Source organism: Suillus subalutaceus (assembly GCF_016647625.1).
Source record: "Suillus subalutaceus strain FC151 chromosome Unknown DFJ58scaffold_91, whole genome shotgun sequence".
In the NCBI taxonomy this organism is placed as follows: domain Eukaryota; kingdom Fungi; phylum Basidiomycota; class Agaricomycetes; order Boletales; family Suillaceae; genus Suillus; species Suillus subalutaceus.
This window is the reverse complement of record NW_024540340.1, coordinates 17,260-40,760: the sequence shown is the minus strand read 5'-3', so window position 1 is coordinate 40,760 and position 23,501 is coordinate 17,260. Positions and strand designations below refer to the sequence as shown.

General features: G+C 48.6%; 7 protein-coding genes across 7 annotated transcripts; 3 read left to right on the top strand and 4 right to left on the bottom strand.

Moving 5' to 3' along the window:
- Nucleotides 1-35: 35 nt before the first annotated feature.
- On the bottom strand, nt 36-3,769 carry DFJ58DRAFT_799324 (Utp14 protein-domain-containing protein). Its single transcript, XM_041390742.1, has 8 exons — nt 3,301-3,769; nt 2,711-3,251; nt 2,423-2,652; nt 2,291-2,368; nt 828-2,234; nt 701-775; nt 368-649; nt 36-309 (listed from the first exon to the last, which is right to left on the bottom strand). Exons 1-8 carry the CDS (start codon nt 3,721-3,723, stop codon nt 271-273), a joined length of 3,075 nt encoding a protein of 1,024 aa, XP_041241330.1. The 5' UTR covers nt 3,724-3,769; the 3' UTR covers nt 36-270.
- Nucleotides 3,770-4,082: 313 nt separating this feature from the next.
- Nucleotides 4,083-5,683, bottom strand: DFJ58DRAFT_705757 (mannose-6-phosphate receptor binding domain-containing protein). Its single transcript, XM_041383716.1, has 6 exons — nt 5,501-5,683; nt 5,291-5,440; nt 5,098-5,237; nt 4,969-5,045; nt 4,852-4,913; nt 4,083-4,795 (listed from the first exon to the last, which is right to left on the bottom strand). The coding sequence occupies exons 1-6, from the start codon at nt 5,644-5,646 to the stop codon at nt 4,492-4,494; spliced, it is 879 nt and encodes a 292-aa protein (XP_041241329.1). The 5' UTR covers nt 5,647-5,683; the 3' UTR covers nt 4,083-4,491.
- On the top strand, nt 5,679-7,969 carry DFJ58DRAFT_799318 (Ndufs2, NADH:ubiquinone oxidoreductase 49 kd subunit). The gene is made up of 12 exons (XM_041390741.1): nt 5,679-6,028; nt 6,166-6,244; nt 6,295-6,394; nt 6,450-6,563; nt 6,616-7,007; nt 7,056-7,154; nt 7,212-7,322; nt 7,377-7,465; nt 7,519-7,601; nt 7,656-7,657; nt 7,715-7,753; nt 7,807-7,969. Exons 1-12 carry the CDS (start codon nt 5,823-5,825, stop codon nt 7,888-7,890), a joined length of 1,398 nt encoding a protein of 465 aa, XP_041241328.1. The 5' UTR covers nt 5,679-5,822; the 3' UTR covers nt 7,891-7,969.
- Nucleotides 7,970-9,110: 1,141 nt separating this feature from the next.
- Nucleotides 9,111-10,820, bottom strand: DFJ58DRAFT_498560 (uncharacterized protein). Its single transcript, XM_041380695.1, has one exon. The coding sequence runs from the start codon at nt 10,498-10,500 to the stop codon at nt 9,250-9,252; it is 1,251 nt and encodes a 416-aa protein (XP_041241327.1). The 5' UTR covers nt 10,501-10,820; the 3' UTR covers nt 9,111-9,249.
- Nucleotides 10,821-11,638: 818 nt separating this feature from the next.
- Nucleotides 11,639-16,938, top strand: DFJ58DRAFT_843511 (CHAT domain-containing protein; the record flags this gene model as incomplete). Its single annotated transcript, XM_041392986.1, has 10 exons — nt 11,639-11,783; nt 11,809-11,983; nt 12,109-12,173; nt 12,230-12,348; nt 12,402-12,424; nt 12,476-13,182; nt 13,205-13,314; nt 13,652-13,990; nt 14,075-15,574; nt 15,658-16,938. The coding sequence occupies 10 exons, from the start codon at nt 11,639-11,641 to the stop codon at nt 16,936-16,938; spliced, it is 4,464 nt and encodes a 1,487-aa protein (XP_041241326.1).
- A 988-nt stretch (nt 16,939-17,926) lies between these two features.
- On the top strand, nt 17,927-18,884 carry DFJ58DRAFT_686519 (uncharacterized protein). The gene is made up of 4 exons (XM_041383307.1): nt 17,927-18,279; nt 18,337-18,445; nt 18,498-18,653; nt 18,712-18,884. The coding sequence occupies exons 1-4, from the start codon at nt 17,990-17,992 to the stop codon at nt 18,760-18,762; spliced, it is 606 nt and encodes a 201-aa protein (XP_041241325.1). The 5' UTR covers nt 17,927-17,989; the 3' UTR covers nt 18,763-18,884.
- An 828-nt stretch (nt 18,885-19,712) lies between these two features.
- DFJ58DRAFT_663897 (ARM repeat-containing protein) lies at nt 19,713-22,059 on the bottom strand (the record flags this gene model as incomplete). The annotated part of the gene is made up of 11 exons (XM_041382402.1): nt 19,713-19,814; nt 19,866-19,941; nt 19,994-20,168; nt 20,229-20,352; nt 20,407-20,476; nt 20,529-20,575; nt 20,629-20,791; nt 20,848-20,928; nt 20,986-21,179; nt 21,239-21,868; nt 21,925-22,059. The coding sequence occupies 11 exons, from the start codon at nt 22,057-22,059 to the stop codon at nt 19,713-19,715; spliced, it is 1,797 nt and encodes a 598-aa protein (XP_041241324.1).
- Between the last annotated feature and the right edge of the window lie 1,442 nt (nt 22,060-23,501).

Below are 23,501 nucleotides of genomic sequence, written 5' to 3'. Positions count from 1 at the left end.
AATAAGCCGTTACTAATGATGCTATAACGCTAGTGGTAGTAACAAGTGGACAAGTCGATAAAGTTGGTCTCGATGCACAACTTGAATGCGCCGATATCGATTGAGCGCCGAACTACTTTGAAGTTGAATAACGACAATGTTCCTTGCACTTTACAAGTTTACAAGGTTACGTCCTATCTGTTTCACAGTCGCTACATCATGATATACATTCCTATCGAAATTTCCTCGTCAACTGAGCAACTGCATGCAACAATCAACAATAAATCGCCGTCAAGATGGTTTTACTAGGGGTTCAATAACAGTACCCATCTAAAAGGACAAGATAAGCAACCCAGCCGGATATAAGAATAGGGTCAATATGGCTCGCCTTCTTCACAACACGAGGGAGAGTTCCTCTCTGGAACCCTACTCTAGTATTCCACTCTGCACCTATAGGTATGTCCATGCTGCGGGCGTACTGGGCATGACTGGTATATGGGTACGGCAACTCCTTGACGAGGTACTTGGCCGCTTTTTTGTCCCGCCTCTCAGAGATGATGACGTGTGCTTTTTTGTAATCGGCTCGAGACGAAGGGTCAACACCAGCGATTTTTTTAATCAGATTTGGTCTTGGTGGAAGCTTCTTGGTACCTGTACCCCCCCAAGAGCCCTATAACGTGCGCTAAGCTCGGTAAATAAATAAGAATAAGTTTCAGCTTACCCAACCAGGGAGAGTTGTATCAACTTCTCGTGGTGCGTCTGCTTCGATCTCTGTCTGCTTTAGGTCCTCGAATGCCTGGAACATATCAGTACCCCGCGCGAACCCAGCCAAAGGACAACTTTCGTACCTGAACGACATTATCACCAGCAAAAGCAAGGGAGACCAATTCTCGTTGCTTGAATGCGGCCACTCCTTTGCCTTTGCCTCCTTGGCGCTTTCTCTCCAGAGTATGCTCCTGCTCGTCCGCCTCGCTATGTCCATCAGAGTCATCAGCATCAGCAGGTGATATTTGCACAGCGATACTGTCATTCTTCGGTTTCTCCTTTCCCTTTCCCGTTCCCTTTAGCTCATTCTTGGTCTTGATGACAGCCGGTGTAGAGGCTGGCTCAAGAACAGTGAGAACATTATTGGCATCAATCTCCAGCACTGCGTCATTCTGAATACGTTCTTTCTCTTCCCCTCCTTTGGCAATTCGCTTCTTAAGCTTGTTGGTTGACTTCGCGAGGGCGTCAGAGCCTTTTTGCACAAGGACTTCGCTTCTTTTGCGGGATGTGCCCGAAGACGATGATGCGACGAGCCAAGGATTGCTTTCCTGCGCCGGGGTAGAGACTCTTGGGCTAGAAATGCTGTTCAAACTTTTTGGACTGTCTTGCACCAGGTCGGCGGATTGGAGGGTAACACTAGAAGTCTCCGATGCGTGCGACCCGACTGGCTTGGCATAAGGATTTGTGCCAGGATGGTATATCACGCGCCCGCCCACGCGCTGGACTGACGGGCCTTCTGTCATTGTTCCGAGTCCGTCACCGGAAGCGTCGTCGTCGCTTCCTTGCTCCACCCCTCCCATCTCTTTCAAGAAGTCATCCGCAGCTGCGTCCGCTTCTCGGGTTTGCCTTGCCGCGGCATCGAGCATGAACTTCATATTGAAGACACTCTTACTTTTGACGTCTGCAGATAGAGTTTCGGAGGCATCGAGCATGGCCAGCTCTTCGAATGCACCTTGCTTGATGGTCTCTATGTCTTGTTCTTCATCATCGCTCTCGCTTTCCTCAGACTCGTCGCCGCTCATCTCGCCTTGTATGCGACGGCGAAGCTTTTCCCCGCGCTCCAGCATTTCTCCAATGGCCTGCCTTTGATCCACATCAAGCTCCCCGCGTCCTTGCATGGCTTTTGCCCACTTCCCAGTGGTCTTGTGTCTCAAAGTTGCTCTCTCCCTTGCTCTCTCCACCTCAGCTTTCAACTGCGCTCCTGCATCCTCAACATCCACATCCACATCTCCCTCTTCGCCACCCAACCGTTCCCTCTGTTTTTTTCGGATGCGGCGGTACGCTTTGCTCTTAATTTTCGCTATTCGCTTCGCCTTCTTGTCGGCCCGGAATGCAAGCTCGCGCATCATGCGCAGTTCTGCGCGTCGCTTCGCGACCTCTTCGACCGATAGATGGGCCATCTTCAGAGCTTCAGTTCCAGCAATGTCCTGATCGCGAAGTTGAGCAGATTTCAGGAGATTATCCACGGCCGACTCGAGTTCATTCGAAGGCTGGAAAGGATGTACTAATCAATGGCGTGAATTAAATGAACATAAGTTAGACTAACCTTGAATTTTGCAGCAAGCTCCAAGTTGGAGACGCGACCTTCTGGCTGTGCTTGCAACGGAAAGCTCAAATGTTCTGCCTGCAATCGCGAGTTAGTAACGAAATAGATACGATGGGCTGGATAAATCATTGCCTGCTTGATATGTTTCATCGTAGCACTCCATTTGTCCACTTCCTCCTTGGTCTGCTCGTACGCGGCTTCGCGATCGAGACGTTCTTGAGCTCGCTGGGGAAGCGGTGCCGATAGAGTTTTGATTTTGTTTGAGGTGGAAGTGAGAGGCTTCATAGACTTTTTGAGCGTTGTGAGTGTGCTTGAAGACGCAAGCGGGGCAAGGAGGTCGTCTAGTTTAAGTGCTCTAGAGCCTGTGTGTGTCCATCGTTCTTAATACGAATTTGCATAGGAACGTGGGTTGGGACTCACCACCAGCAGAGACGCCAAACTCTCCCTCATCCCCAGCCTCAGTGCGCTCTTGCATCAAGCGACGTTTTTTCGGAATGGACTGTGTGGCTGAGACATCATTTGATTTGCGTTTTTTGTCTTCTGCCGGATCCAGTCTTGATAGGAAACTTTCTAGTTCTGCAAGAGCTTCTGGGGAGGCCTCATCCTCAGATGCTGATACGGCGTCCTCTTCCTCCCCATGGTCATCCTCCGACATCTGATCATCTTCCGACTCACTGGCCTCACCAGATACATCTGACGTAGGATCTTTGGTCTTCTCCGCAGTTTGCTTTGCCGGTGCATCATCTTCTGCGTCTGCTTTCCCATCAAATACTTCCAGGATGTCAAAGAAATTCTCGGCATCTCCATCTTCCATCTCTTCGTCTTCATCTTCCTCGAGTTTTTCCGTAGAAGCTGCATCGGAGACAACGTCATCTGGATCTTCATTCAAATCAACATCAGGAAGTGTTTTAGGTAGTTTCCGAATATTCTTCTTCGATGAAGTGCCAGTAGCTTTACGACGCTATCTATGGATGAGCGATGAACATGCTCTGGAGAAAAACGCCACACACCACACTGGAAAAATCAAACCCAGCATACTTTTCTTCGTCACTCTCCTCAAACGCATCATCACTCTCAATTTCCTCATCGTCTCCACTGTCCACTTGCTCGTCATCTGCGTTTTCTCCAAGTAATCTGGCTCGTAGACCTTCTCTCCCATCCTGACCCATGCCTCCAAGATCAATATCATCGTCCGAAGCATAGTTATGACGGTCAGTGGCCTCTTCTCGGTCAAGTTCTAAGCCAATCTTTGCTCGCCTGACTTTTGAAGGTGCATATTCATACACATCATCGAATGATACAGCCTTGCCCTTGTTGGATGACTTTTGTGAATGCCGTTTAGCATATCCTGCTGCATTAGATTTTTTCAGCGAGTTTCTGAGTTTGGATGGGCCAGGTTTTGATATTCTGGAAGGTTTGACCCTCGCAGACATTTTTGTCTGGTTGGTGATTGAGTGAGGAAAAGTGATTGGATCTGACAGTTCCCATTCAGGAAGGCGTCACTGCTTTTGGAAGGTAGTATTCTGAGCCAAGTTGCTCTGGGATTTGTTCAGTTATAGTTGCAAGCAATCATCATGGTTGAACTTCGCGAATAATAAGCCAATACCATGGCATCGGATCACTTTACAGAGACAACCCATCAAATGTTATAACGGGTACATTTACGCACAAACTCGGGCATCAGTTATAATCATGTTATCTCGTCGTGCCACCGTATCGGGTAAGTCGAGTATCAGCGCTTAGCGGCGGTGGCTGGCGTCACGGAGGACTTGTTTGGACTCCTCACTTCACGAACCGGGACCCAACGGATCAGAGGCCAGGGGTATCTATGAGATGTCCTTGTCACAATTGCTCAAAAGAGATACTTGGCTTGAGATGCCCGACGAGCATAGTTAGCGATCGATCTTCTCGGCAGCAACAGTTTATTTGGGGAGTGGACTGCGAACACCAATCATCTCTGGACAACAACTCCCCTGTTTTCCGGGCATTGAAAACCGGGATCGTGGGTTCGCTTGTATTCCTTATCACGAGTTGCTTGAAGGTGCGAGGTGCGGAACGCTGTTGAATAGGAAATATGTCTCGGGCATAATCATCGATAAGACCCGTCCTAAAGATACAGCGTATAACGTACACATGCCCAGTCATGATCCTATAGTGCCCAAATCATCCGCGCCCTGCGACCCATCCACCGTATCATTTCTCTAATCATTAGGCAGTTCCCGATCATGGTCTTCAAGGGGATCAGCGGCCATCATCGCCTGCTCCTCATCCCTTGATGACCATTGGTGAGATGCAGGGTTGAAGTTCCTAGTCGATTCTGCCCATCTATTACCAGTCAAGCGAACATTGTCTACCGTGGACCGGAAGAGCTCAATGCAAAAGTCCGTGAGTTCGAGCAGATGAACTTTGGAAAGCCAGGCCAGTTGATCAAAGCCACGTTTTCTCAGGACGAAGCGGTTATACAGGGTGCTAGAAACAACGAGGAGCATCAGAAGGATCATCATGCTGAGAAAATTTATTTAGCCCATCAATAAATATATGTTTTCGTCAACATGACGTACAAGATCACCAAGAACACTATTAATCCTGAGATAAGGCCCCTTTCGCCAGTGGCGCAAGCAAACTACACAATAAGAAGCTGTCAGTTAGAGAAGATCGAGGTGCATATAAATTCGCACATGTGTTCGCCACTCGACCGTGTATTGGCAGGCTTGATTGTCGTCTTCCGGAAATTGGGATATCACCGCCGGTTTGCCTGGATGAAACATCAATCACCGCATCCCTCATCGAGAAATATAACACCCCACCAGCTCCATAAACCGTTGCATCACAAAGAAACAGGATGGATGAGCTCCCGTATAAGTCATCTTCCCCAGGGCAGGGTGAACCATTGGAAAGATGCATCATCAGCCCCGTGTCCCTCATTTCCAGGGTTGTATTTACAAGTCTGCATCCTGTTTGTCAACTGCTGGGATGCTGTTAGAACTGCATATCACATACCCTACGGCAAAGTCGTGGTGGTCGTCCCGCACTAGACCGGCGATGTCAACATTGTCGGGAACTCCGGTACTCCAGGGTTCGGTGGTCACGCGTCGGCAGACATTCAGGTAGAAAGTATGTCCATCTAGAGTCTCAAACTCGTAGTCCTGACTATCAGAATAAATGGCTTAAACACATGCAACTTGAATGTCATGATTACAGCTGGCATACCTAGCCTTCAACGGATTCAGGTTGAAATAGTTGCCTTCATGATGCAAAGTGCATGGAGCTTCATCTGCAAGCGCCATAAGGCCAAATCCAAGGAATATAGATATGGCCCATAACAGAGCGCTCAGCCCATTGGCATAATAAAGCATGATGCAGCAGCAAGACTAGCTAGCGGTGTGGTTGCGGGGAGACGTGTGAATATTGTCGCAATGACCCCTCGCGTGGGGGTGTCTTATTCAGTACTAGCCGATTTACGCCGCGTTTCGTTGACGAACCTCATCACAATCTCGTTCCTGCGAGAAAGTCTCCATTGACGACGGCTCATATGGCTAGTACGCTCCTGCGGCGGCAACTTGGGCTACCGAGGCGCTCCCTTTTGCGCTCATTTTCCTCCTCAGTCGCCCGTCGTCAGCCAGAGGAACCCGGTACCAATGGAACAAACAATTTGTATCAGACTCATACTGTAGAAGACCTGCATGGCATGAGCGCGGCGGAAATTTTGAAAGAGACCGGGACAAGAGCTGACGCGAAGTTCCGGCACTTTACTGGTGAGCATCTCTTCTGAACGTTGTTTTGACCGAATGAAATAAACCCACTCGATTAGTGAACTTCGGGTAAGTGTCGTTTATGATATTCGCAGTGCGTCCAAAATTTGATTGAATGCTTAGCCCCCAACATCCTGCTGCTCACGGAGTGCTGCGAATGATCTTGGAATTGAATGGAGAGGAAATTCTCCGCGCTGATCCAGTATGCAGTTCAGTACAAGTGCCTGAGCGAGATTGCTGATTTTACTCCAGCATGTTGGTCTCCTCCACCGTGGGACTGAAAAGCTGATCGAGTACAAGACATATGTCCAAGCTCTTCCCTACTTCGATCGGCTCGACTACGTTTCCATGAGTGAGTGAGGTTTATGACGAGAGGCCTGCCCAGTGTTCAAGTGACCCCATTCTAGTGACCAACGAACTCTGCTACTCGCTCGCAGTCGAAAAACTCCTTAATATCGAGGTTCCCGAACGTGCGAAGTGGATTCGTACCATGTTTGGTGAAATCACGCGTATCCTTAGTCGTATGTCACAAACGGAACGCTCCATGAAGCTTGCGCTTAAAATTGGTTTTAGACTTGATGGCCGTCTTGTCCCATGCTATGGACGTTGGTGCTCTCACCCCCTTCTTGTGGGGCTTTGAAGAACGTGAAAAGCTTATGGAATTCTACGAGCGTGTTTCTGGTGCTCGACTCCACGCTGCCTACGTCCGTCCCGGTGGTGTCGCCTTTGACCTCCCGCACGGTCTCCTGGAGGATATACACATATGGGCAACGCAATTCTCTTCTCGTGTCGATGAAATCGAAGAAGTCGTGACCGGCAACAGAATATGGAAGCAACGAACTGTCGGCATTGGTGTAGTGACTGCCAAGGAAGCCCTAGATTACGGCTTCACGGGTGTCATGCTGCGAGGTAGTGGTATCCCTTGGGATTTAAGAAGAGTGCAGCCTTATGATAAATATGATGAGGTATGACTTTCGTGTTTGACAGTCACGTTTACTTATCATGTATCACAGGTTGAATTCGATGTCCCGGTTGGAAAGAATGGCGATTGTTACGACCGGTACCTTTGCAGAGTCCAGGAGTTCCGCGAGTCCCTGCGCATCATCCACCAGGTTCGTAGTGTTTGGTCAAATGATCATCATTTTAGACTCAACCATTCTCGTCTCCAGTGTTTGAACAAAATGCCGACAGGCGTCATCAAGGTAGACGACAACAAACTTGTTCCGCCACCCCGTGCTTCGATGAAAGAAAGTATGGAGGCCCTCATTCACCACTTCAAGGTATCCTCTTCCACTCAACTACACTCGACCGTTGCTGATCACTCGTTCCCATAGCTTTTCAGCGAAGGCTACTCAGTACCACCTGGTGAGACTTACAGTGCCATTGAGGCTCCTAAGGGAGAGATGGCTGTTTACCTTGTCTCGTGCGTGACACTTGAATACTCTGTTTAAATATCATTGATCGAGTGACATTCAGGGACGGTACCAATCGCCCATACCGGTGCAAAATTCGTGCTCCCGGCTTTGCCCATCTTGCGGGTTCAGACTTCATGATGAGACGTAGGTTATTCATACCAGATTCGAGACGTTGACTGAAATATGATTTTTTTCTAGATGTAAGATCAATAAATACTGACCTACCATTGAAGTACTAACTGTTCCTCTTTCTATAGCACATGCTTGCTGACGCTGTCGCCATTATCGGTACTATGGTATGTACCCTGTGGTTTCATTGTTCCCGTCGCTTACCACTGTTATCGAACAGGATCTTGTGTTTGGGTGCGTTTCTGATATTTTATTCTACACGATGTACGCTAATGTATATCCATCTAGTGAGGTGGACCGATAGACACTACCTGCCAATGTATACCATGATTCTTCTAATATATGGTGATATCATTTGCTCGGATGATTACGTTGGGTTATCGAAACAATCGTGTGACCCTCGGCTTTAAGAACGCACTTGATCTGCACCCTCGTGAACTTGTCTCGCAATCTCCAGGCAGCTTGACATGGTCCACACACTTGCTGTTTGCTCGGATAAAGAAGATACCTTTGAATGGGTATACGAATTGAGGACGAGTGGTGGCGGTTGAAACGAGCTACCTCATTCAGCTTCTCAAAACATTTTCCAATTACATATGCTTCATTGACCAAGGCTAGGTATGTCGCGACCGTGACATTTAGGAAATTTAGACAGTGTGAGTACTTCACAGCAAGGACATCAGGCAGACAGAAACGTTTCCGCTTACCGTCACAGTGGTCTTGGACACCTAGCGTGAAGCAAATTCTGCACACACCTATTGGTCTCCCCCGGGTTCTTGTGCTCTTTCGACTGCTGTACGTCCAAACTCTAACCGGACACTCCACGACAGTGAACCCGACGCCTCTTTCAACTGGGGTCAAGACCGCTTCTACATGCGCCTCATACTTGCCCCTGACAAAGAGCGACGAGTAGTGTCAATGTCTGGCCTGCAATGGTCGTCTCCAGCGGTGCATTTCTCTAGTTGATGAAGTTTGTAATATGCATATTGTGTAATTTGGACGCTACCTCCATGCCATCTTCGGTCGCATCGATACCTCGGGCAAGGATCTTCCTTTCAGCCCCGCCCAAGATAAGTGGTGGCTACTCATCAGAAACATGGGGCGGCATGCACGCTATAGGATGAGGAATAACGACTACTGTCGATGCAATACCATCTTTCGTGACAACGATGAGGCAGAATTTTCCCGGCCCTGGCGTTCTGAGCGAGTCGTTAGCAGACCTCGCTGAACAGGTGCATGGGGTTTTGGTCAATTTGCAGGAGGGACAAGTAACTCTTGTGAATGATAGTGTAGCTCAGGCCACAGTTGACACTGCATTATCCTCTATGCAGAGCTTGTCTGACGATCCGTGTCGTATAGAGCACTGCAAAACCTCGCAAAGGGCCAGCGGATATTTGGGGTCGTAATTCGTGAAGAGAATGTTTGAGACTACAGGATGTGTTAAGCAATCGTCTTATATGATACGTACGATGAGAATCGATGGTCAATAGGGGATGAGATCTGAGATACGATTTTGAATCAATTGCATCACGAACAAATTGAAACTAGCCTACTTACCGAAGCTGTCCCGGTGGCCATCATCGGTACATACAGTCCTCACCACGGTCAACCGAATCAATGATACCGTCGCTTTGTTTACTCCTCTTATGCCTCTTCACTCGTGTCAGTCACCGTCTTCACCTTGCAAGCTGGAAGAAGCTCTGAGAGATTTGAGATGCGTGTTGACATCGCCCCATGAGTCCGCAAGGTGAACATTAGGGAGGTTGGCGAAAATGATGCGAGCGACAGCTTCGGCATCCGCTGCCGGAGAGGTGCATATGCCCATTCTTTTCAAGGAGGTGTGTTGAAATGACTCGGCTTCAGGATCGATATCAATGTTTATAACATCTACATCTAGATGCAGGGTGTGCACGTGGGGACACCGACGAAGCGATTCGAATAATCCGAGGAAGGTGACTTTAGGTGGTCGATAATGCGGGTCGGGAAACGACAAACTGCGGAGCTGTGGCCAACTTGAGAAGGCTTCCAAGAGAAGGGCGTTGTCAGGGTTGATGGAGCAACAAACATAAAGACTGAGGGTTTGCAGCTGCGTGAAACAAAGAAGCACTCTAGTCACTGCAAATGAAATGTCTGCGGGCTCCTTAACTTTTGGATCGTCGTCGGAAATGGCGATTTTTTCAAGGGTGTGGCATGCTTTGCACTGTGATAGTGCTTGTAAAAGCGGCAGGAGTTCTGCCCCAATTAAAACGGAGGCGACTAACTCGAATTCTTTTAGCGAGGGGAATTCTGAATGCTGTATGACTGCGGTGATGTCTGAAATTGGTGCATAACAGAAACGAAGAGTCGTAACGTTGAAGAAAGATACAAAACTGAGATTGTGCGTGTCCAATTTGGACGGGGGGTTCGAAAAGCTTTCTTGATATATCGACAGGCTGAGAAGGGTGGGGATAGTGGAGAGGTGCTTCAATGCTGCCGAGTCCAGCGGTGGACATTGCAGACGTACGAGCGCCCTGCATGAACGGACGGTTTCAGACAGATGTGGAGCCTGTGCCATAACCCCCATTGTGTCTATATCCAAACCTTCCAGAGCAGGACAACGGGTCCCGATAGAATTCCGAGCTAGTTCTGGTTGAACTATTGCGATATAACAATTACGCAGCGTAGGGGACAGGAAGAAGCGCAGGTATCTTGTGGAGATAACCATCCAGGACAATGAAAGCAGGTTTGGGAACGCACATGTGTCGAAGGGGAAAGCATAAAGGAGGTGAAAATCGTCATCGGATGATACGCTCAGAGAGCGCACACGGCAGGAATGACGGAGGAATTGACTGCGTTCAAGCTGAGATAATGGTTCGATGTCCCAAGACCAGGATTGCTGTGATGTTCCGTGAGCGAACGGACGAAAAAATAACATTGAGCTCGTATGGACACAGCGTCCGCACTAACCTGGGCTCTAGGGTATATCATCGGATGTAACCTCGTTACACATCCTAGCAGTGGTAGTAACATATTCATGTCAGCCCAAAGAAAATCCATTGCAGGCTCGTAGAAGGTTTTGCATGTGGTTGCAAGCGCTGCAAGTGATTGTCGAGACAATGGTTTCTTGGCATATGATGGTTCCCTGATTTGTTCCACACACATAAAGATATGCAGGAGAACTTCGGGGACAAGTAGAGCCTTATGCATCCCAGTAGTGCGTTGAATTGTCGATGGTTATCAGATCCATGATTATCATAGTAGATCATCGATCTCCAATGCAATGTGACGAGCCACCACTGCTTGTGACGCGTGACTTCACAAGTCTCCATTCTCATTTCGTCGCACCCACCCGCCTGGCGCCAGCAGCTGCCAGCATGTGTCTCGTTCCAGATCACCCTTTGTTTCTTAATGGTTCTTTTTGCTTAAAATCTACTCGATGCATCACTTTTGATGGCAGAATTTTCCACAAACTCCGATCCGCCGTGAGCTGTGTGGCCCGCTCTCATTTCGGGTCGAAAAACCCTTCGAGTTTCCAGCCCACATAGCTTCATCACTCCTATTTGTATAAATCAGATACCATTGACCGGCAATTCATCTGATTCATGTCTTGTTACGAAAATTAACAGCAGCGCGTAGACACCAGACGCTTATCATACTCTTTTTCGGTGAACTCAGGGTCATACCGTATACTTACAGGGTGCTCGACACTCCTGTTTGTCTTGAACATTGCAACTTACCTGTTTCGACTTTGATCAATATCGCACTCCACAACGTGCCCTGCTGTATGAACATGTGACACCAAACTATGGGTAGATATAGGTGGATATGCTACGAGCCGCTTCTGACTTCCGCTCCGGGACATGCTGTGCATTGCAGCGCATACTGCGGTTCCCTTCTTTATAGCTTTACAGACACTGCAGTAGTTCGTGACTTCCAGCACACATCTTACTCTCAAGTATTAGTCCATCCTTCAAGTCGCCATCGGCAGTATGTGTCGTCTATCTTCACTCAGCATGATGTACTGATGAGTTTCCAAAGCCATTTTGGTGACAGTTTATTTCGTCATTACTATCATGTTTTGTTTCACGACAAACTCCTTGCCAGACCCATCCAATGATACCTTCCCACCCTCGGCTGAGGAGCCAAGTCACCTAGAACAATACCCCCAGGACCTGGGAGAGACACACCTCACTGGAATGCAACAAATTGTCATTACTAGTATGTGATATCAATCTCTGTTCAGCACGTATTGATGATATCACTCAAGCCATTCATGCAACTGATCTCACTCTTGGTCTCCGACGGATCCCCGCTGGCTTCCATGTAGTAATACAGACTGGCGGTGCTGAATCCCAGACAAGCAACAAACCCGTACACATAGATCAGGCTATTGTCGAATGGAACGAGCGCATACTTCTGTAGGTGGTCCTTAGCTTGTCTTTCCTGCAGGTATTGAGAAAGATTCTAGGCCACGCGAGCCATCTTCTATAGTCCGGGTCAGCGTGTATGCCTCGTTTGAATTGCGACCCATGCTCTGTCACAGAGAAATCCTCCGCGCATTCGAGATCTCTGTCGGAGAATTACTGGATCGTAGTGAAAATTCACATCGTCAGTGACATGATCCGTTGCAAATAACGCCTGACGGATGTTAACGAGTATCACAGCCATCATCTTTCAGCCCCGGCAGGGCGAAGTTTTATCCCCGTGTACCTCAATGTTCGTGACAGTGGAGCAGCGAAGTTCAGATGAAAACGACGCTGCAGTTCCTTGTCCCCTTCCTATTGTGAGTGATCAATGCAGTCCGATACTCTGATGCTGAGAGCTTATAATGCGCAGCCCACATCCGGCGATATGGATGCGTTAGTGGTAGAGGTAGATGCTGGACACAGTCTTCTCGCATGATACTGCAGGACGCAGACAAGTGAGGATCTCGACCAGTCCATAAAGCACTTTGAACACGTTCTTGGCCTTTGCCCCATGGGTCATCCCTGCCGTGCCGCAGCAGAGTTCCATCTAGCTAACGCGAAGTTTGTTAATTGCCAAGCTAAGGGAATATACCTCGACCTCAACATCCCTATCAATCTATTTCAAGACGCTCTTTATTTATGTCCCACTGGTCATCCAGACCGGCCTGTCACACAGCTCCATCTTGTCATTGCTCTACTGTCTCTTTTCGCTACACGGGGGAGTCAAACGGCTTCTGATGCGGCCAAAGGGTTACTCAGTGAAGTCCTCAATGTTTGCCACACCAATAGCCACATTTATAGAGCAGCTTTGGTTGCGTTCAAAACATCAACTCTGTATCCAGCTAGAAACACTGATGCAAATGATCTTGGGCAGAAGCAGCTTGCTGCATCCATGCTTCCGCTATCGCCAAATCAACTTTCTCTCAAAGTTGCGCAATGCTTGCAGAGAGATGATCCCCATGACTTAGACGAAGTGATATCCCTTCATTACGATGCACTTGGATACTACAACACCATGCATACTCGTCAAGGGCAAGTGCTGTGTAATCTAGGTGTATTGCTGCAAACTCGTTTCCAGCGTCGAGGCAATGGTCAAGACATCAACGAGGCTGTCACGCTTCTCAAGGAAACACCGGCTTTGCATCCAGCCGGTCACCCAAATCTGGTTTGCAGCATTGAGCAGCCTTGCAAATGGACTCTTCGTCCGATTCGAGCACCGAGGCAATGTCCAAGACTTGGATGACGCTATCGCACTTCACACTGAAACGCTCGCGTTGGTTGCGGTCAGTGACCCCAAACGGTTCGGATCATTACACAACCTTGCGAATCAGCTATCTATTCGTTTTGAGCACCGAAGCAATGACCAGGACTTGGATCAGGCCATCTCACTTAGCAGGGAAGCGCTGGCTTTGCTCCCAACTGATCATTCGAATCGGTCCAAATCATTGAATAACCTTGCGAATCAACTCTCTACCCACTTTGAGCATTGAGGCAATGGCCAAGACTTGGATGACACTATGGCACTTCACAGGGAAGCGTTAGCTTTACGCCCACATGGTCACCCAGATTGGACCAAGTCATTAAATAACCTTGCCAATCAACTCTCTACCCCGCTTCGAGCATCAAAGCAATGTCCAAGATTTGGATGACGCTATCGCACTTCACACTGAAGCGCTGGCGTTGTTCCCGGTTGGTGACCTAAATTGGTTCGGGTCATTACACAACCTTGCGAATCAGCTCTCTACTCACTTTGAGCACCGAAGTAATATTCAAGACTTGGATCAGGCTATCACGCTTAGCAAGGAAGCACTGGCTTTACTCCCAACCAACCACTCAAATCGGTCCAAGTCGTTAAATAATCTTGCGAATCAACTCTCTGCCTGCTTTAAGCATCGATTCAATGACCAAGACTTGGATGATGCTATCGCATTTCACACTGAAGCGCTGGCGTTGTTCTTGGTTGGTGACCCAAACCGTTTCAGGTCATTACACAACCTTGCGAACCAACTCTCTACTCGCTCTGAGCACTGAAGCAATGTCCAGGACTTGGATCAGGCCATCTCGCTTAGCAGGGAAGCACTGACTTTACTCCCAACCAATCACTCAAATCGGTCCAAGTCGTTAAATAATCTTGCGAATCAACTCTCTACCCGCTTTGGGCATCGAGGCAATGACCAAGACCTGGATGATGCTATGGCACTTCACAGAGAAGCATTGACTTTACAGCCATATGGTCACCCAGATCGGACCAAGTCATTAAATAACCTTGCCAATCAACACTCCCTTCGCTTCGAGTACCGAGGCAATGCTGAAGATTTGGATCAGGCTATCGCACTTCACAGTGAAGCGCTAGCTTTATGCCCAGTTGGTCACCCAGATCGGACCAAGTCATTAAATAACCTTGCTAATCAACACTCTGTTCGCTTCAAGTACCGAGGCAATGACCAAGACTTAGATGACGCTATGGCACTTCACAGGGAAGCGTTGGCTTTACACCCAGATCGTCACCCAGATCGTATCAGGACATTAAACAACTTTGCCAATCAATACTCCATTCACTTCGAGTACCGAGGCAATGACCAAGACTTGGATCAGGCTATCGCGCTTCACAGGGAAGCGCTGACTTTGCATCTGGTCGGTGACCCAAATCGGTCAAAGTCATTGTATAACCTCGCAAATAACCTCTCCACCCGCTCCCAGCAGCGAGGCAATGACCAAGATTTGGATGAGGCTATCACGCTTCACAGGGAAGCGCTTGGTTTGCGCCCATCCGGTCACTCAGATCGGTCAAAGTCTTTGAACTGCCTTGCAAATAGACTATCCAACCGCTTCGATGACCGAGGCAACGATCAAGACTTGGATGAGGCTATCACACTTCACAGGGAAGCGCTGGCTTTGAGCCTAGTCGGTCACTCAGATCGGTCCGGATCATTAAGTAACCTTGCATATGGACTCTCCACCCGCTTCAAGCACCGAAGTAATGACCAAGACTTGGATGAGGCTATCATGCTTCACAGGGAAGCATTGGTTTTACATGGAGTCGGTCACCCACTTCAGCCTGAGTCATTACACAACCTTGCAGTTTCGCTCTCCACTTGCTTCCAGCACCGACGCAATGAAGAAGCCCTCAATGAGTCACGAGATAATCTCCGCTGTGCACTGACTCTGCTGACGAAACATGATCCTCGTCAGTTGGAGGTCCATGAGTCGCTAGCTACCGTGTACCTGTTGTTCCATCAATCAGGACTTGAGGACCCTATCAAAGATACTGGCAATCTGAATGCTGTCATGGATCATCTCAAGGCAGCAGCAAATGTTGTCTCTCGAGGTTTGCTACCTCGCTTGCGAGCAAGTTTACGCTGGGTTCACCATGCTAGTCAACATTCACATGGTACCAAACTGGAGGCTTATGCAATTTCCATGCAACTTCTGGACGCTTACATGTCTGTAACAGCCTCTGTATCGTCTCGTCATAATGCCATGAAGGAATTCCCAAGTATGCTTGCTATGGATGCTGTATCATGTGCTCTTTGTAGTGGTGACGTGCGTCGCGCTGTCGAGTTGTTGGAACAAGGCAGGACTATCATCTGGACTCAGATGACAAGACTCCGCACGCCTCTTGACAGCCTTCAGACACATGGCAATCATGCAGTGGTCCTGATGCAGAATTCAGAGACCTCAGCTCCCTCCTTGATAAACCTCCTGCGAGTCACACAGATGGGACCTCAAGGGTCGCTGTAGAAGCAGAAGCAGCTCGGTACAGACATCTAGTGGAGGACTGGAATAGAGTTGTGGAAGAGATTCGGAGGATCGAGGGCTTCTCTCACTTCCTACTCTCCCCCTTGATCTCTGATCTCCAAGAGGCAGCTCGTGACGGGCCTATCATCGTGCTCGTTGCATGCAAGTCGTCATGCAATGCCATTATTGTCCCACACAAACGACCTCCGATTAGCATTCAACTCCGTACCAACTTTGATAAACTCCGGAGATTGGTGCTCACACTCCAGGAGGCAATTGAAAAAGAGGCCGGTCCTAACGAGAACCAATCAGCGCTGATAAAAGCTTTGAGGGAGTTGTGGGATGACGTCGTCCACCCGGTTGTTGAGAATCTGGACAGATTTGCACGACGAGGTTCCCGAATATGGTGGTGCCTGACGTCTCTCTTCAGTTTCTTGCCGTTGCACACCGCCAGCGAGTATAGGGCAAATGGAGAATCCCTTTCGCAGCAATACATCTCTTCATACACGCCATCGCTTACCGCGCTGGTGAGGGCTCGCAGAAGTCATGACAGGTCGCCGTCAGTGTCCTTCGCTGCCATTGGCCAGAGTCGCCCAGTCGGTGCTTCATTCACTTTGGATAGTGTGGAGCCTGAGCTGGAATTGGTGCGGAGTCTTTTACCCCCTCCCCCAACTGTTTCCTTCACCAATATAACGAGTGTTGATGCCACGAAATCTGGAGCATTGCGCTCGTTGCGAGAAAATACTTGGCTCCATTTCGCGTGTCACGGGACACATAAATTGGACGAACCCTTTGAGTCGGCCTTTCTTACGCGCGACGATCTGCTTTCATTCCTCGATATCACACAAATGGATTTGTCTCGGCATCAATTTGCATTTCTTTCTGCCCGTGAAACCACAGTCGGTGCCTCTAGTACGCCTGACGAAGTGATACACCTAGCGGCTGGCCTGGAATTCGCTGGGGTTAAGAGCGTTGTTGGGACATTATGGAAGGTCAACGATAATACTGTGCAGCGCTTAGTCGAGGCATTTTACAAAAACTTGTGCGGGGATAGCACAATGAATTCGAAGCGAGCTGCCCGAGCGCTGCATAAAGCGATCCAGTCGTTGGGTTGTGACAAGGACATGCCCTTGGACCAGCGCATAGTATTCGTGCATATTGGCATATGATCAATATCGTTCGTCCTTCTACCTTGTTGATTACATAAAGTGTTTTGACAACTTCGCATGTAGGATCCGGCCGCGGCTGCGCGCAACCTGTTGCCAAGAGCATAGTACAATTATGTATTTCAGATTTTGAGACTGTATCCCCCCTTATATGTACACCTACTAGTAATCTCGACTTACTTATATTTGTATTTCCCAGTCTGTTGACTCCGAGCCAAAAGTGCCCGTACTGATGTTTTGTGGGCAGGAATGAAGTTCAAAGTTGCACCATTGGTTTGAACACAGATCTGGTATGACACCTTCATAGTCACAAGAACATAATCACGATGGACGTTCTGGTGGTGTCTTCTGAGTTGTGTGATTTATAATTGAAGAGTATTGAAGGCATCCACCTATGTAGCATTTCCGTGCCCCCGATGTTCTACCAGGCAGATCCTGATCACTTCGTGGATTCGCAAGACGACCATGTATACTCTGTCGGGAAGTACTTAACGTTTTTCAATGATACACTACAGTAAAGGAATAAAAAACTCAGATGACCGCATATATGGCGCAACTCCACAAAGTATGGAAACGTACTTGCAGGATGTCGTCCGTTCACAACGTGCATCCGGTAAGTACCCCACTGTGGGCGCAGATGATAATTCGTGACTAAATCACCCGGTGGCGAAGTAAGGGTACAACACACGGCGAGATCAAAGACGGACCTGTCAGTAATTCATCAATCTTACAATGAAACGAACGAATGAGATGTTGCTCAGGCCACCTAGTGTCTGATCATATGAGATCTGTTTACCGTTTTGCGCGAGTCGCTGCAAGGGCATGCTTGAATGTCCTCCCAGCCGCCATGCAAGACTGAAGTCTAGTACTTACGAAGGGCTTGGCCCTGACAGAATAGATGACCATAGAGAAATGGAATGGAACAAGTTCGAAGTCGTACGCCGTCACGTCAGCTCAGGGCGTTACATCACCTGACTAGGCATACGGCAGTTTCCGATCACCCTCTTGGGCCTCGGCTTGAAGCTCCAGAGCTCCAGTTACCAGCCTCATCACCATGCATCTATCGTTCCTCCTTGCATTCATCCTCTCCTTCGCAGTATCCGCTTCTTTTCAGGAGCAAATCATAATCTCACCAATGCCGCAAACCAACAAAGAATCCATCGCATCTCCGTTCACTAGCTCCCAACCCACGCTCGCAGACCTGCTGACTATCGAGCCCTCAGCGAGCATTTATTACTCGTATGCTCGAGAGACGGAGTGGTCGTCTAGATTCTCTTCTGAGTCTGTTTGGTTTACGATGCTCGTACCGACGAACAAGGCTGTCATGGCACTGGCACGGAAACCGTGAGTATGGCAATTGTATATGGCGGTACGGACATGATTGAACGCATGGCTGGGCAGACACCAAGGTCCTGAGTCAATAGAGCCTCATATCGGGATATCAGAACAAGAACTGGATGAAAGCTCTAGGAGAAATGTAGAGCGATGGGTCTCAGCCCACATCATTCCTGTGAGTTATTTGTTGTTGCCGGTAGAATCCTCCCTCATAGATATTCGTCAAGTCTCGTATCTCCCTATCTGATACCCCTGTTTCGTATGAAACTCTGCAAGATGGGAAACTCGTTACTTTCAACCCTGTTCCCGACACAAAGCCTGACTCGCCTGAGTGGATGCGGGTGACGTTGGAGGATGGAGTGCGCATTATTGGGATGAAGGAGGTCGGTTCTGTTATCTTTTATGCACTGCGTTCAGCGTTGTTGATTCTATTCTCAACAGGCACTGAATGGCGTATTGTATCTGATAGATGGCACCGTCGTTCCAAACTGATTACAATCTCTGTCGTCGCATATATTATATCATACTGTACGACCTTTGCGAGTATACTGGACCGTTCCCTCTGAATTTATAAAGAGTCCAATAACTGGACAACGACTGATAACATTGTTGACAACAGTGACGACAAAGTGATGCTACAAACGAAGGTGTGTGTAGAACGGTTACAGATGTGATGATGCGTTTGGATCGATAAAAGTAAAAGAGGTTGTTACAATAGAACTGAGCTGCTGTTCGATGGATCATGCGAGGAATTCTAGCTTGGCTTGACATAAGGACGAATTTGATTGATTAGCGCACATAGTCCGCGTCTCCATTCCGCGCTGAGAGCAGCAGCGAGCGGGAAAACGGGAGGCTTGACAACGGGAGTTAATGTGCACGGTATATATGGTCGAAAGAAGAAGCGAGGAACTTGGATAGCGACGCAAATAAGCAGGCGTGAAATTCGATATCGAGAGAGTTGAGTGCGAAGATTGTTCGTGCAAGTGAGACAGATGAAGACGGCGATGCGTAGTATACGATTACGGTTGCGAAATTGCGAATGCGACTTGAGACTGATGATATTGATGTTGATGCGATTAGGACTGCTTTTGTTATTGGAATGCGAGACAGATGAGCTTTTTCTGGTACTTTTCCGAGATTAATGGTGGAGATGGGCCAGCCAGGTATTGACCGAGGTATTGTTTATATTATAAGAGGCGTTTTCAAGTCAAGGAAACGAAGACGCCGTGGATGAAGACGAGATGGCGAGAGAATATTGCAGTGGATGCCAAAACTCGGCATGGAGAGAATGCAGGATGGGGCATCCCCTCAATAGCCGTAATAGGCGCGCTAGACACGAGTTAAAACCAAAAAAAAAGTTAGAAATGAACGATCGAACCATTCTATCGCTGCGGACGGATCATTCACATCAACAAAGAAGAGAAGCAACGTATAAATGACGCTTACAAGAGCCAGATGACCTTAGACCCTGTCTTACAGCCGCGCAGGGTGACGATATGGCCGCGAATGCAGTCATAGAGCATGGTGCGCTGGTCCTTGTCCGCCTACGAAAGAACATGAGGCTGACAATAGACACTAACGACAACACAGCATACCTGAGGCAACGTGCTAGCGATCAATTGACTACCAGTGACCGACAACGCCAGGTCCACGATCATCGCTCGACGGCCGCTGTGATAGGGTCAGTATCGTAATAGAAAGCAGTCACAATTAATGTTCGTACCCCTTCGCAGGTTCACACATCCGCTTCACAATCCTGTCTAGAGTTTCGGGGCCCGTTTCCTTGAGAGCCTTCGTAACAGACTTGTATCCCTGTTCGTTTGTGGCATAATCCAGGAGGTCAGACATGATATGGTCTAGGCACATTTGACGGTGTTTCGGAGACCCGTGCTCTAGAACTGGATAAAAAAGGAATAGTAAAAAATCACGAAGAGGGTCGTAATAGTAGAAGCACTGACTGTGTTGAATGCAATACGAACCCCACTGGTTCTTTGCAATCTCACCGAACACAGTAGGTCCTTGATTGAGCAGCTCATCAATGATGCCGTCCTTAGCGGACTCTTCGAGGTTCTCAAATGCGTGCTGTAGAGTATGAGAAATAAGAGGCTAGTACATGACATGCACTAGCATCCTCACCTGGACAACGAGGGATCCTGTTTCATGGCAAGCGAGAGACGCCCATTTCCCTTTCAGGGACTTGTTGACGCTACATTTAATCGTCAGAACGGCATTGGTCCTCCAGCAAGAAATACCCTGACAATGCGAAAATCGGGGGCGCGGGGGCCGTCCATGTCAATTCCATGATCTGGATACATATTGGTTAGGGTCCAACGGCACGAGTCGTAACGAATCTCTGACCTTGCTCCAGACATGAGATGCGTGCTTGTTCACCAAAGTCAATGCAGGGTCCCCGAGGAGAAGCTCGGAAACGATCAGGAGGCGAATATCCTCCTCGCAATCAAGTGCCTTTTGGAGGACGTGGCATCCGTAACAGTTGGTTGCAAGATCCACGACCCGCCCCCTATTCGCAATTAGGGATAGTGCTCAATGAAAGGTTGTCGTAAGCCGAGGACATACCTCATGCAATTGACTATCTTCCTCCTTTCTTCGGGGGTCGCCGCAGCTTCAAGACATCTTTGGACTGCCCAGTTACCGAAACTAGCAGCATATCACCATCAGTTTTAATTAGACCGTGTTTATGGCTAGGGAACTAACCGGTGTGACATCATCTCAAAACCACGCGCGCAGATAGCATCCACAATCTTGTGGCGTTCCTCAAGATCAGCAACCTTGAGCTTCTGTTGCAGAAAGATAGAAGCCTGCTGGTCAGATGATTTTATGATGCGCGCCACAAATACGTTGTATGGGGGAGACGATGACGGATGCAAAAGCGAAAGGAAGTTGATCGGCTGTGAAGGGGACGTAAGTGCATATGCAATGGAGACAGGGTGGCGAAAGAAAGACTTACCTCGTGAGCATGAACTCCGTTTTGACGAGGTGGGAACGACGGCTGAGATGGCGAGGTCCTAAGAGAATCTTCCCCGACCGCGACGCCGGAGGGATAGTCGCCGCCGAGCTTCTCCTCAATCCTCAACCATTCGGGAGGGGCGGACAGCTGCTGCGGTTGCCGCCAAGAACCTCTTGATAGTTCTGGATGGCTTAGATGGGCGAAAGCACTATCATAAAACTGCTGGGAGCCCAAAGATGGGGAAGAATTCTCAGAAGACTGCTCAAAATAAGGTAATGGGCTAGGAGGCAGAAGGTTCGAAGAAGGAACGCTAGAAAAACGCTGGTGTACATTATGAGACATAAAATCGTGCGCCCTCAAGGGCGAGCCGTGGTCAAACAGAAGGGATGAAGGAGACAAAGTAGAGTGCGAAGGAGCTAGTTCATGAGGTGGACTGATCTTCAAGTCAAAAGAAGTTTTCGCAGGAGAAAGATCTGTAGGCGTAAGGAGCGCAGATACAGTAGAGCTCGGAGAAAAATCCGGAGAGCCGGTCGATACATTCTTGGAGTCGGAAATTTGTGGACGAGAAGGCTGCTGAGCATAAAGAGCGGGAGAGTTCAGATTAAGAGCGCGTAAGAGCTGCTCGACATGCTAGTTGGTCGATTTAATCAGCATATATGCGCTTTATTTCGATGAAATCGACTAACACTATCGTCAAAATCGGGGCTCTGTTTTTTCCTACCGTCGCCGATCGCACCAATGTCTCTTTTGCGAGGCATACCGACAAGGCCAACAGGACCGAAGACATCTTCACTCCCGTTACCCGGGACAAAGAAGTTCATGCCATTCGGAACACGACCGGAGCGCTGCAGCTCCTTCTCAGCGTCACGGGAGAAGGAGTCTATAGCTTTTGGCCACATCGAATCCAACAGCTGAGGCTGAGGAGCCCAGATGGACGAAGCAGTGGTCCTGGAGCGCGGGTGGACTATATTCATGGCTAAAAGAAATGAACGACTGGACATTATCGGCTGCTCTGCATGACGGTAGGTGGGGGAAGGACGACAGATGATAGTGGGCACGAAGAAAGAGGGAAATATGGAGACGACGAGTTTTTATGTGCCCATCGACCCCGCGTTCTGTGACGACGTCGAGGAAAGCAGTCACATGCCATTTTCGGACGTGATTTGACCCGTTTTGGTAGTAGCTTCTTCTGCTTCGATCCCGCCACCATACGTCTCGACAGGTATTCCGGTTGGACATATAGGAGGTAGCTGGTCACTGGTTCGTTTTTTAGAGCATTTAATGCATGCACTTGACCACATCCATCCAACGTCCAAGGCGCTGCGGAAGGTTGTTTCTCTAACCTCAGGCAGTCGGTGCGATATCGCCTAGACCATTGATCATTCACAAGATCACAATCAACCTCAAGGGAAGCACAAGAATCAAGGGACCTGAAAGAGACGATCAAATTGGAACACATTGTGATTTCCATGCAACAATCACCATATGCACTCGTACACATCGTTCGGCAATTGGCGTTCACACATCTGCAGGAAAGAACCGTGTTGTAGAACGAATCACGACAGTGACGAAGGCTGCGTTTGAATCTAAATTTTATCCGTAAGATAAGTCTGGCCATGATCTAAAGCAAGTAAAAGACGACAGAAACGGGCAGTGTCGTTACAAGGAGCCGTAAGATAAGTTTGGCCATGATCTAAAGCAAGTCAAACAGACAACGTCAGCGGGTAGCGTCAATTCAACAAGCCGTAACACAAGTCTTTGGCTATGATCTAAACCAAACCAAACAGACGACGGCAACGGGCAGCGTCAATACAAAAAGATTAGCCCAATCCAATCCATCGACAAACGACGCCAAGTGAGTCATTGCATCATGTAACACAACGAATCACCAAGCCTCATCAGTCGAGTCTGGATCCTACAAGGACCGATAAAAAAGCCTTGTCTATAAAGTTTGAACCCAATCAGTTAGCAGGGCAGAAAGTAGGAACACAGCTGTGATACGAGGTCACCGATCATAATCCTGCCACGCGCAGGAAGCCGGAGAGGAATCTCGCGGCCTAGTCTGCCCCATCAACTGATGATGGATGTCAAGCGCATCAATGCACCATCTATCGGTACCGAGATTCACTAAACCCCATTAGTCGACTCGGGAAACACCTGTCACTGAAAGCCTTTAACGCATCTCTAAACCCAAGCCAAGCGGTCAGCCACCAACTGGTTCGCGAAGCAAAAGAGGCGAATATAGCTCACCAGATTCCGCGGG